We start from the raw sequence: 14449 nt of genomic DNA, 5'->3' as shown, positions 1-14449 counted from the left end.
TTGATTTTTGCTGACGATATGGCAATTATAGGTAAATCGCCTTAAGAAGTACAATCTCATTTGGACCGTTTACTTGAATACTGCAATACCTTGGGACTAAAGGTAAATATTACTAAAACTAAAATTATGGTTTTCCGGAAACGCGGTCGTCTTTTACCATCAGAAAATTGGACATATAATGGTCAACCAATAGAGGTTGTCAATGATTTTAATTATTTTGGTACAGTTTTTAATTATACAGGTAACTTCTCTTTGAACCAAGAATATCTAGATGGTAAAGCACTAAAAGCACTAAATATTTTATTCATTAAATGTAAAGAATTTGATTCAAACCCAAAACGATATGTCAGTTGTTTGATGCTTTTGTTGGTTCAATTCTTAACTATGCATACGAAGTTTGGGGCAACACAAAGTAAAAAGAAATAGAACGAATACATTTAAAATTCTGCAAAAAAATGCTTACTGTTAAACAGAACACTTGCAATGCAGCAGTATATAGGGAGTTGTGTCGACATCCTTTATTTATTAATCGTTTTATTAGAATTGTAAAATATTGGTTGAAAATTTAAAATCCTGATAATATTATTATAAACAGTGTATATTTACAAGCCCTGCAAGATAGCCATAAGGGTCATATACTAAATTGAGTTACTAATGTTAAAAGGCTGTTAGACATAGATTTTCACTTGCTTTGATGACGTGAATTTGGTCGGTGTTAACCTATTTTTACATCAATTTAACACTCTGGATCACGATTGTCAAGTTAAATGTAAAGTTATTGATACGTATATTAGGACTGGCATAGGATTGTCGACAACAGCCCGGTTCTGGACATGTATTGCGTATTTAAACCTGTTTTTGTATATGAACATTACCTTGGTCATATTCCTAAATCTCTGAGGGCATACATTACTAAATTACGATTGTCAGTTCTTCCACTTAGAATACATACTGGTAGATATGCTACTCAAAACACCACAAGAAACGAACGGCATTACTCTTATGTAACGAAACAGATTTAGAAGATGAGTTCCACTTTGTATGTAAATGTACTAAATATATCACCATCAGAAATAAATATATAAAACCATTTTACTACAATAAACCATATGCATATAAATTCTACCAATTACTAAATGATAAGAACACACATTAGCTATTAATGTGGGCAAAATATGTTAAATATGCGTTAAAAGCAAGAAATACATTGTTGAACATTACTTTGTAATGTACATAGGGTTGTCCTCCTAAACACTGTTACGCTGTACGAAACCCTTTTATATCTGATCTTCTTAGGCATTTAATTAAATGTTATAACTGTTAATTAAGACGTCAATCTAAGTAAAATAAAGTAATGTATAAATATATAATACATGTAGTTTGTGTGTATTGTAAACCTATATCTAACCATTACACAATGTTAAACAAAATGTTAAAAACGTGACATCATGTATGTATATGTTATTGATGCATTTAGACGATGTACACTGTACAAGTCTTAATAAAGGGTATTGTCTTGTCTTGTATCTAATTTCACCTTGTTCGCCGTGTTTTTCGCATGATACAAAAAACTGAATGGTTGACCAACAAACAAAAGGTATTTCTACCATCAAACAAAATGTATTTCTAGCTTGCGGTATTATGCAAAATACTGGTAGTTCAGCTTAATTTGATTTGAAAATATAACGGATGCATTTTTAAAACGGCGTTAACCATTATAAACAATCGAAAAATTGACGTATTGACTGCGTATATCAATCAAACGTTATACGTATCTGAACATGGTTTTTCTTTGACGAATTTAAAACAAATATAGCTTTTATGGCACGAGTTAACTACAATGTTATGTACGCGTGAGTTGTTTTCTACCGGTCGAACTATACACATGACCACATGCTTCACAACTTTCCATGTAATAACGTGTTTCATTGTAAAAAAATAATAAAAGTTGGGGTCAAAATTATTATCACAAAACAACACTCACCTGAACGAAAATGTATAAACTGTTAAATAAATATTTACACAAATCCACCACCTTTATAAAATAGACATTCGTCGGTTACGTTCATCAACATACAGTGGAATTTGGAAACATTCAACTATAAATTGGCGTTTTTAATATAGAAGTTGGAAGAGCGAACGTCTGTGGGTGGCTTGTCTAATAAAGCCAAGCATCGTCTTCCCTTCAATCGGACGTCTTTCCGTAAGTGTTTTTATCCGTGAAGTAAAAATATATGCAAGATGTCAATTTTATACCCATTTGCCCAAAGCGATATACTTTCGGCGGGCTTGTGGGTTTGAATACGGACGGATGGGTGTGACAGCATTGAAAAAAGCGGATTAGGACATCGAGGTATGACCCTATCTATTATAGTGCTGAAAGATTCCTTGGATGGCCTTACAAAGTACGCTCGATGGGCACGGAAAACTGTTCGGGATTTATAGAAGACATGTACTAATTTAGTTAAACGACGAAATGACGTGGACAACTGTAATAACAAAAACATAAATGGAGATCACATTCATTATATTTATTCACTCACATTTTAATATACAATAATACAACATTTTCAATAAATACGAAACGTTGTACAACTCACAAAGTGGAAATACATGTCGACCACACTAATGGGCTTGCATCATTTAACACGGTTTTTAGTTTTTCGCTTGCGAACATTTAAGGTTTATAATGAAGTTCTGAAAATCAGTCTGTAAAAATACAACGGTGCACCAAATCACTCAGAAATCGAGGATTCAATGCAAACTGTTTGTATCTGTTCGGTACTTTATTTGAGATCAATAGAACTAATATTTCATTATGTAAAGCAAACAAAATGATCAATTAACAGAAACATGTTTTATTTTCATAAGCACATACATTTCATATGCATATAAATTCCATTTCATTAGTGTTTTTTAATGAAAAGTAATACGCTGTTAATAGAGAAAATCTTCATAATCGGAAATAATGTATCCAGTTTTGCTTTAACTCAACAGAAAACAACAGCAACGTTTGCTTTGATCATTTTCGGAATAATTGTGTTTGAAATTTGTTTAAACAATACTTATATTAATATTAGAACCAGCTTTTCGTATCTATGGCAAATTTCACCTTTTGACTCTGTACTCGGTCATTATATCGTCCGGGAAGACATAATGGACTATCAATAATTAGACAATAACACACCGCAGAGCTGGGCCGTACGTCTATAATCGGCCCGCTGCCGACATAATGGCCCGAGGGCCATTATGCGGTAGTGCAGATTTTAGACGTCCGGCCCAGCTCTGCCGTGTGTTATCGTTTATATCACATATACTATTTTGGTCCTTCACTAAAATTTATATATCTAAATAAAACAGCATTGCGTTTAAGATGAGAAAACAAAAACTACCGAAATAATTTAGTGTCATGATAAGACGGCAATCGTTTAATAATCTAACCACAAATATTTGCCGCACTCGGTCAGTCAGTATGGAAATCGTTCTAAAAGATTGAATAGGCTACCGAAATCTGCAAGTTTGCTATAAATCATTCAGTTTGACTACACTTTTCTATCGAAAAGTACATGTATTAGGCTCAGATGATCCATTTATAAGAACCAACGATATTTTAAAGACCCGCTTCTTGCAAAAGTGGTTCTTATGCCATAAGCAGCCAGCGTTGCTATAGCCCAGTTTGCGCATCTCGCAGTCTGGTCGAGATATACCCACAGAGACCACGAAACCATGCGTGACTTATAGCGGACAACGCAGCTTCTGACCACACTGCGCTATTACGCAGACTTAGCTTGACCTACGCTGACCAAAACCCCATACGACTCATTTTCGCACGACGCGTCTATGAACTTGTGATTTAATGTGTCGAAAGAAAACTGCGTGTTAATCGAATAATCAAGTACCATATATTTCTATAGTGAAAAAAACCCCATTAAAAGCCATGTGGGGACACATATGATGTAATCTCCTGTAGTTTAATTGTTACTAAAAAAGATATTTCAAGCTGTGAATAAACGACTAATAAGTGACAAAAAACAACAATTTCAACCTTTGATTTTAATTTAATTATTAAAACACGTGATTAGTCGATCTTTATTGCAAAGTCATAATCTACGTTGAATATCTTTTTTGAAGAAATTCCCTGTATGAAATACCGATAAGCTTCATCTTTGTAATCATTAGTGGAGTTTGCGCGAATCCTGTATAAAATAATAAGATATTGTAAATCAATGTCATTTTCCTCCTTGATATTTTTGCAAAGTCTAAATACTGTTGAAAACTATAAGTAAATTGAGTTGGTGTTTGCATTTTGCGTGGCCGTTCGATTGGCCTACGTTAAAATGTCGTGATTCATGGCCCTTAATTGTAATATAAAATACATTAAAAAATTGAACAGCTGCAGTGCCTTCAGCAATTTGATACCAAATGCAAGCGTGGTGAGTGTGTATTTCGAAGTTTTTACGGCCCTTCCTTGCATGGATCTACATTATAAGAAGTCTTTCCTAATTACTTACTAGAATCAAGACAAATGTGAATAATTTTTAAGCGAAACTGCATTATTCAGCTATTTCATATTCCGGGTAAAGGCATTCAGTTTTGGTGTTGCTTGCGGTTATGCAAAGACCTATAGATAACATGTTATCTATAGGTCTTTGGGTTATGGGGGAATATGCAGTATCTGGAGAAAATCGTACCTGTCCGGTATGGTTAACAAATTAAGAGAAGACTGAACGACCAATTAGAATCCTGCATCCGAACAATCAATGATTTGATTCTTTCGACATTACTAATAGTGCGTGAGCCTTCATTGCTCACTGGAGAGCGGACATAATTCCCACAACCTGTAAATGTATTGATATGCGAAGGGAGATAATAAATGAAACGGTACTACATACAATACCATTTACCGGTAAGTGTTGAATACATATTTGCTAGACACGAAAGGGCTCGTGCTTATAGTTTTTTAGCCTCAATTATTCAACAATATTGTCCTAAATAGTCTCAATTACCTACACCGTGACCTTCCGGGGGTGTGTTGAAGGTGTTAGCATATTCTTGAATGTGATTGGTTTACTCAAGGTCAGCTACTAATTTGCGGTGTAAACAAGAAAAACAAGTTGCAGGATATGTTATTTGTGAGCAAAAAATACATATATTTTGTATTTAACATAAACAATAATTTTCATTCATTATTTTTTTACGACTTTTTTTTATGAAGTATGCTTTGTTTCAACAAATATTTTTTTGCGAACTATTGGTTTGTTTGTGTAAATATTTCGTCATTTGTTTACAATATAAAAATGTCACAGTGACATAGGCTTAGAAACGCAGTTAAAACAGATCAACTGTAGGCATTCAGCATTCGCATAGTTTTTCACATATGATTTTATCCACGTTTTGTCATGTAAATTTACAATTATAGAAAACCTGCTGACAATTTGATTTGAAGAAATAAAGGCAATTTGTACCGCACCTTGGAGACTTTATCATTATGATATGAAACAACTGCACCTTTCTTCTTTATTCGTATGAATTTAAAGACATGTTGAAGTTAAATTACTGTATTGTATGGCTCTGACCCGGATCCAGACATTGCAAAAGTCCGTCGGTGGTGGTGGTCTTACCATGAACTGATATATGCAATGGATGGTCATTAATATTTAAATAATTCATTCATTTAATCTTTTATCCATTAATTCATTTATAAAAAAGACCTTTATGCTGACAAACTGTAAAACAAACGTATTAATGCACATTAGCCCAATCTGCTCATGGTGAGCTTTTGTTATTGCATTTGGTGCAATGTGTGTCATCCGTCATTAACATTTGGATTGTGAACACTCTAGAGGCCATGTGTATTTTCAATCTTTATGAAACTTGCTTAGAACACTTTTGCAATAATTTCAGAACTTCTAGTCAGAAACTTGGGTTAAAAATCTAGATTACAATGTCCAATTAAATCACAAGGTCCAATTAAACAAATGTTTTTATGTTTGCTTTTTCTTATTCTTTCACAGGAATAATCATGTGGCGACAACCATCGTTAAAACTATGTCAGCATTTGAACAAGCCAGGTGTTGCATATGGCAACCAGTGTGTGCGCATGATAAGTTCCAAAGGAACACTTGCAATACGACGCGAGACAATCAATGTTTGGGAGCGCCGTGCTCCCCTCTCTCCTAGCCAGGTGGCAAGCTTGGTCAAACAAGGCTTCAAAGTCATTGTACAGCCTTCCAACAGGAGAGCCTATAATATGCAGGTAGGGCTGGCAGTTTGATTCATTTTCAGATATAATTTTTTTAGTGGTAAAACAAAATAACACAGTGTTCACAATTTAATATCCTCCAAGAGGTCCTGGTTTCAATCAGAAATAAGGGGTTGTTTTGAACATATTTCCTTTTTTCTTTGACACCACATACTGGCTCTTCCTAAGGAATGGACACAAGAGTGTATGAGAACCGCAGACTTTGGATGCAATCAAACTATAAATATAAGTTTAAACTAAGTTTAACTACCATTCTAATTATATTAAAGCATTGCAATTGTCAAAAGGTTTTCAATAAAATTATATTAAGCCTGCTGTTGACCATGAAGCATTTCATTTGTATAACATTTAAATTATGACATTATTTGAAGTCTACAGTTAACATTGAATAATTCTTTTTGTGAAAAATATGCTTAATACTTTAATATGCATTCCTTGGTTTAAGTTTTGCAATAACTTTTGCATTATTGAAGATAGCAACTTGATATTTGGCATGCATGTGTATCTCATGGAGCTGCACATGAGTGGTGAAAGGTCAAGGTCATCCTTCAAGGTCAAAGGTCAAATATATGGCTTCAAAGTGGCACAATTCTGACAAACACATCTCTTGTTAACCTTAAATTCTGTACCAGTACCTGATTTGAAAGCTTTACACTGAATTGATATTTCTTCTTTTCAGGAATATTCTGACCGCGGGGCAACAATCCAGGAAGATATTTCCGAAGCGTCGGTTGTGATTGGCGTGAAAAACATACCGGAGGATCTCCTGATACCAGACAAGACCTACTGTTTCTTCTCACACACTATCAAGGCACAGAAAGACAACATGCCTCTACTGGACGCAATCCTTGAAAAAGTAGGAAATGTTTTAATATGTTGATTATTTGAAAAAACATTAACCTCTGTTTAATTTATTTTTATGATTCATACTACTGGTGACGGCAATATAATAATGTATCACATGTATATATATTATATAAATTATTGAAATAAATAAAACTGTCTTTTTTGTATGATACATTTAATTAAATGCAGAGTAGTTAAAAATGCAGATTTTTTAAACGTTCAAAGATTAGGTCTAAATAAGGTGTGTTTCATTGTTAATTTGAATTGATAAATTCTGTCAATTGAAAATGCAAGGAGTCAGTCAGTGAACAGATTGTGACTATGGTTACAACCTGAAATTTATTGACTCTGATTTGCTGCGATATCCTTCAGAATGTACGTCTGATAGACTATGAGAAGATGGTGGACAAGAACGGTCAGCGAGTCGTGGCGTTTGGGAAGTATGCAGGTGTGGTGGGAATGATCAACATTCTACATGGGATGGGCCTAAGATTGCTGGCACTGGGTCATCATACACCCTTCATGGTCAGTGGGTTCTCTTGCTCACGTTAACTTGACAATTCTCTTTGTGCATGAATTTATCAAAAAGCGTAATAATAAATGTTTTATTTAGCTTTGGAAAAGCTTGTATGGTCATAGCAGAGTATGATAACAATAAAGAGCTTATTATTGTTAGGTAAATGTTTGTGTGCATAACTGGCAAGTATTTAGTCATCAAAACTCTCATGTTTTAATACTGCAGAGTTTATAAAATACTAATAGACGGGGGACTCATTTGTTCCTTATTAAATACTGTAAAACCATTTATGTCTGTATGCTACCTGTATCTATCTATAATGTAGTGGTTTCTTAGAAACTGCCATTTAATGTATGGATTTCTGACTGCACAGGCTAATCTATGAAAACACTATGCACATGCATCAAGCCTGGTTTTCCTAAAGAGCAGTTCATATAAATGCAGGTAAGAATGGTGCATATCAATGATGGCCCAGACAATAAGGCCTTAGTTTCTTATGGTCCATTCCATTATGACACAATTAATGTAATCAAAAGAAACATATAGAGTGTTTTTAATAATAACAATAAATTATGTGAACTTAATCAAAGTTTGCATCTTTGAATAACAACTTAAATTTCTGATATAAATTTTTAACAATAATTGATAAATAACCTTCTCATAAGGGTAATAAGGCATTCAGGAAAAGGCACACCCTTTACTGTTTGAATTTTTTTTACACAGTTAAGTAAATTTTAATAAAGTTTTTATGTTTAAATTGGAGTTTTGTTTTATTGAACCGTATGGATATTGTACCTTAAACATAATTTTTATTTAAATTAATCTTATTCCGCTCTTTTTTGACAAGAAATGATTAACCATATAATCTGATTCTTTGCTGTTAAAAATGTCATCATGGGTGTTTGATGTTATTCAGCAGGTTTAGAGTACACAAGTTACAGTATTCCGTGGTTAAAGGCAGGTTAATACAACTGGTAATTTCATGAATCTCCAATAAAAAGCCTTTCAACCAACCTTAGACATTGACAAAAATACAAATATGGCACAACTTAACCATTTAAACTATCAGCAAGTAAACTTAACTTTTATGTTGATGGTCATTGTCAGCATTGACATTGACTTTGACCATCAAATTTGGCTCTCATTGGTTTATACCGCCTTGATCTGCTCCATTTATATTGTTTGCGAAGGTCAACATCCTTGAAAACTTTACTTGATGATGCAGATTTGGTCGCAGTAAAAAATAGCCGGCCAAACTATTGTTCATTGGTCCAACCACAAATTCATGAAGTTAAGTTTTCTTCAAATATCAATGATTTTACAGTATACTAATGGGTAATTTGGTTCCATTTAAATAAAATAAAAAACAACACCAATCCATTCAAAGCAGTGAAAATAACAGTGTTGATTTTTAGTTGGTATAATCATGTCAAAATAAATTCACAATGTCTCTTATGTATTTTGATTAATGATTCAGTCATATATTTAATCTGTAGCAGTTGAAGACATTTTATGTCATCTTTATTCTAACAACATGTTAGAACCATGTCTCTGATTATTGCAGCATATCGGTCCCAGTCACAACTATAGGAACAGCGAGGCTGCAAGACAGGCTGTTAGAGATGCGGGCTACGAAATCGCACTTGGCAGGATGCCAAAATCTATTGGACCACTGACGTTTATATTCACAGGATCGGGCAATGTCTCAAAGGTATGAAAAAGCAAAGAGTAATTGTAAATTTCATTCTCTTATTATGCATACAATTTGTTTCACCTGATCTTTGTTTCAACACTGTGTGTTTAAGACATTTAAACAATCTAATGATGTTATTTTGCCAATTTGTCATTGCTTCGGGTTTTTAAAAATACTTTCTTTAAAAATCCACAACACAACCAAGTAATACGAATGGAATCATAAAGAGTTGAGATTTTAATTAGCATCACTATATACATAATTTCATTCTACCAGCATTAATTATGTTTCACTAGGCGGAATTTCATAACACTAGCCCAAATAACATTATTTTATTCGCCGATTATATCACTCACCGATTACTTTTCACTTTCACTCTTGAATTGGGCTTGGATAACTGGGCTCAACGCATGTGCGTAAAGTGTAGTCCCATATTAGCTTATGCTGTCCCCACAGGCTAATCAGGGATGACACTTTCTGCATTAATGGCACTTTTTGCTAACAGGAAGTCTATTCAAAACATAAATCCAAATTAGGGGAGAGTGTCTTTCCTGATTAGCCAGAGCATATTGCGCTGGCTAATCTGGGACGACACTTTATCCAGATTCATTAAGCCCAGTTTTCCTAGAACATAGCTTAAATAAACCTGTATGCAACACTATCCTATAATTACTATAATTTTGCTCTCCACAGGGTGCCCAAGAAGTCTTTCAGGAACTCCCACACGAGTATATTGAGCCCGACCACCTGCCCAAAGTGGCCAAGAAAGGATGTAAGTTGATTCAAACAGCTGTAATTGACACATCTTGTCTGTCACCTGCTCTTTTATTTCGGAAATTAAACTTAAGACCCTTCAACTTTATGATTTATGAATTTAATTTTATAAGTAAAAAGTTTATTTGTAAAGCCAGTTGATTACCCAATGTATATGCAACATGTGGCAATTAGGTCTTTTATTTTAATAAAAAATCCTCTAAGATTCATGGATAAAAAAAATTGATGATACACATGTAATTTCTTCATTTTCACTCTTCAAAGAAGAAGTACAAGAAAACAAAAAACAAAAACTTGCAGTAGATTATAGATTTTAATAGACAAGTTTTCACAAAATAAAAAAATATGTTTATTTATGCTGCAGTTTAATGTGTTAAAAGGGTTTAACTGGAGAGTTATGCAGTTATAATGTTGTCATGGCATCATGAACATTGTTTGTGTCCTGCATTGTTGATGACGTTTTTATTAGTTGTATGGATTCGAAAACCTTATGAGACTATGAAAAGAATTGATAATTTGACATTAAATATTTTTTCCAAAGTTATAAACAGTGATTTATCATTATTAAGTCACTGATATTTCAATATTAACCTCCTGGAATGCAAAGAATAATTATATAATCAGCCATCATCTCACTGCTGTTTTCAGCACTGAAGAAGGTATATGGGTGCGAGGTGAGTCGAGACGATCACTATGTGAGGATAGAAGGAGGCAAGTTTAATGCTGATGAGTTTGATGCACATCCCGATCGCTATGTGTCTGTCTTCAGTCATAAGGTAAGGACCAGGATTCTAAAATTTCATTCAAAATGTGTTTACCCTATTTGAAAAATAGAACTGAATTACTACCACAGCTAATTCTTTACCTTAGAAGTAAGATTAAATTTGAAAATGTTTGCCAATAAGAGAACTTGGACTCACCTGGTTTGGAAACCAAAACTACTTGTTTAGTATAAGTATATAGTTTTTAGATTAACCCTGTCCTACATAAGAAGCTAAGTGAAAACGGCTTTTGCAAACAGCATAAAACAAGAACAGCCTGGGAGTGACTCCGATCTGTTCAAGTTTTATGCTTTTTGCTGCTCATCAGTATCTAAGGTTCGAGATGAAGCCTTTATTACTTGAATGTAGTAAGAAAGGTCTTAAATTAAATATACCTTTCTTATTGACTACAAATACGTCAAAATACGTATCTAAGTGATAAAGGGTTAAGGCTTATTTGGACACCATTGCCTCTTTCATGTCAGTTGTCTCCTTGGTACTTGGTGTTCTGTGAAAAAATCCTAAGAATGTGCCCAGCTTGGGGATCAAACCCCTGACCTCCATTTCAATTGTAACAACAACCTCTAAAAGTCTTTTACATCCCTTATTACAGGATGATATCCATGACTTTAATTTGATATAAAAAACAAGCAATATAAATAATGAAAAACCTCGTGCTTTGTCAAAACCAGGTGGCCCCGTATTCCTCCTGCATCATCAATGGCATCTACTGGGCCCCTGGAGCACCCAGAATTCTCACGATCCCCGATGCCAAGACCCTTTTGAAGTCCCAGCAGTATCCATGGTTACCGTCCAGCATGGGTTGCCCCCAGTTACCTCACCGTCTCATTGCCCTCTGTGATATCTCAGCCGATCCTGGTGGCTCGATCGAGTTCATGAAGGAATGTACGACCATTGACAAGCCATTCTGCCTTTATGATGCGGAGCTGAATCAGGAAACCGAAAGGTTTGTAAATGCATTTTGGTGTGTGGACCATTCATCCTACATGTTTTTCTGACCTTTCACTTTTGAGATACATGCTTTTCCCAAAATTGTTTAAACAAAACCCTGATCAGTCAATTATTTATTTATAATTTATTCAGTATTTGAGCAATGGGAAAATGGGGCTTATAGCAGCTGTGTAAAAAGTCGTCCAGAGGGGCTTGTGCAATCTGTTTAGGCTTATCAGGGACAACTCTTTCCTATGGCATTGTGTGTTTAAAGAAGTTTTTTGAAACAAAAATTCAGTTTAGGTGAAAAGTGTTGTCCCTGATTAGTCTAAGCGGAATGCACATCCTTATCTTGGACGTCACTTAAGGCGCAAGCATTAAGTCCCGTCTTCTCAGAGACAGGCTCATTTGTTTATGTATGCCTGCTTCATACTTCAGTTTTAAGGGGGATGGTGTGCTGATCTGCTCCATTGACAACATGCCTGCCCAGATGCCAAGGGAGGCCACTAAGTACTTCGGGAGCCTGCTGCTACCCTACATTCCAGATATAGTAATATGTAACCTAGGCATGGTAGTGTTTAACCTAGGCATAGTTGACCACACAATTTTGAAAATTAGGGGTGTAATGATGTCATTGTAAAAGTGTATAAAACTCTGCGTAAACAGCATGTCACTTAGAAACCAGTCATGTCAGTTTGAGGATACAGGTCAAATGTAGAGGTCAACAGACAGTGTGGGCATAATTCAGTAACTGTTGTTTCTACTGTAACATTTGTTTTGAAGGCTTGCATGTTATTGTGATAAATTTTAAATTTTATAGTTACATGACGTTGTCTTTATTGATAATATACATAACATTCAATCAGTAATTTAACGGTAGTTAAAAATAATCTAAATTATGTGCAAGTTAAAGGGACCTGTTAACAATTTGGTAAATTGACAAAATAAAAATAAAAATGTCTCAAATTTGTATATTTTTGTTTTAGTTGTGTTATTTGGGAGGAAACACTGATACTACACATTTATTATGATTTAAAATATCCCTTTAACAATTTAAAAACTGAAATTTATGAAGTGTTACAAACATGAAAGAATTGAATAATTTTGAGAGTTCTGTTGTTATAATTATATTTTGTGACACTATCTTGATTGCTTGTTAAAAGTATAATATACCAGATATACTGTATCAGCAATGTTGGCCGAGTGGTTTAACAAATAGACTTTTACCCAAAGATTCATTTGTTTGATCCCAGGTTGGAATAAATTTTTGTTTTTTAAATTGTATTCTTGTTTTATACTGGAGTTTTCTTTAGTTTCAATGTTAACATATATCCATTTAAAGCATTTAATGTAAAAATTCAAAACATGCCAAAATCTGTAAGCAAGTCCTTCTATTGCAAAACTTCTTTGGTTAATGATGCATGGTTACTGAGTCAGAGTGTTTATGTTACAGATGAGATCAGATGCCAAAACTTCGTTTGAGGACTTTGATACAACACCTACTGTGAAAAATGTAAGTATAGTGTCTATTTACATAGATATGTTTAATGAGACTATAGTCTTTATTGATTTAAGCCTTGCCCTGGGAAAAGGGGGCTTAATCAGGGGCAGCACTGTCTACTTAAACTGGATTATCGCTACTTAATCAGGGGCAGCACTGTCTACTTAAACTGGATTATCGCTACGAAGGGACTGCCTTTAAACAAAAAATACAATACTGCACAGGCTGACAACACTTTGCGCACATGCAATAAACCCCATTTTCCCAGTGCAAGGCTCAATTATAATCCTTACACAATATAACAAACAATTTGTTTCCATTTTCCTGATGTTGAATTTTTAGATGTTTCAAGTGTATTACAGGTTTTAAAAAAAACACTCAAAATTATCTGTTGTGTACTACTTGAGCATTATAAATTAGCAAAGGTAAAAATGGACAACTACGATGATAATAACAGCTTACTTACACTTTATTGTTTTCTCTTTAAAAGAACTAAGTAAAAAATAAAATAACAGGTTTTGTTATGGAAAGCCTATCTGTATTATTTTAATTTCTATTTTGTCCAAATATGTTTGTGTTACCAAATGTTTCTGCTTGGATTCTAAAATAAGTTCCAATTCTTAAATTGATTATAATCAAGTGACTAATTATTTTTTGATGAGACGTACAGTTTAAGTTACCACCTCTCACACTGTCAATACACCTTGCAGACGATTTGGCATGTTGCCAAATTTTCACAATTTAATGTGCTGACATAGAGTGTAGATATCCAAAATTACCAATATAGAAACCTTAAACTCTGATCTTTAAAATCCCATTAAGTTTGTGAATGAAATATAATAAGTGTGTACAAATACAAAACAATTATGCAAGCAGATTTCAGACAATATGAATATTTTTAGCTCACCTGAGCATAACGTGCTCATGGTGAGCTTTTGTGATCGCCTTTTGTCCGCCGTGCATCGTCAACATTTTGCCTTGTTAACACTCTAGAGGCCACATATATTGTCTGATCTTCATGAAATTTGGTCAGAACACTGTCCCTTTGATACCTCGACTGAGTTTAAAACTGGGTCATGCTGGGTCAAAAACTAGGTCACTAGGTCAAAAAAAAGATAAACCTCGTGAACACTGTAGAAGTCAC

The 14449-nt window shown here is 34.2% G+C and overlaps 1 protein-coding gene across 1 annotated transcript in view; it reads left to right on the top strand.

Annotated features, from left to right (window-relative positions):
- Positions 1-5048: 5048 nt before the first annotated feature.
- LOC127858137 (alpha-aminoadipic semialdehyde synthase, mitochondrial-like) overlaps positions 5049-14449 on the top strand; it is a 35726-nt gene continuing 26325 nt past the window's right edge. The window contains exons 1-10 of the mRNA XM_052395094.1: positions 5049-5132; positions 6015-6256; positions 6942-7118; positions 7481-7633; positions 9190-9336; positions 10012-10090; positions 10741-10868; positions 11546-11820; positions 12243-12354; positions 13258-13317. Coding sequence (XP_052251054.1) covers positions 6023-6256; positions 6942-7118; positions 7481-7633; positions 9190-9336; positions 10012-10090; positions 10741-10868; positions 11546-11820; positions 12243-12354; positions 13258-13317 — 1365 coding nt within the window. The 5' untranslated portion in view covers positions 5049-5132; positions 6015-6022. The remainder of the gene's footprint in view (positions 5133-6014; positions 6257-6941; positions 7119-7480; positions 7634-9189; positions 9337-10011; positions 10091-10740; positions 10869-11545; positions 11821-12242; positions 12355-13257; positions 13318-14449) is intronic.

Source organism: Dreissena polymorpha, chromosome 1 (genome assembly GCF_020536995.1).
Source record: "Dreissena polymorpha isolate Duluth1 chromosome 1, UMN_Dpol_1.0, whole genome shotgun sequence".
NCBI lineage: Eukaryota > Metazoa > Mollusca > Bivalvia > Myida > Dreissenidae > Dreissena > Dreissena polymorpha.
Note: the sequence above shows the minus strand (reverse complement) of the source record. Positions and strands in the feature narration are given on the sequence as shown.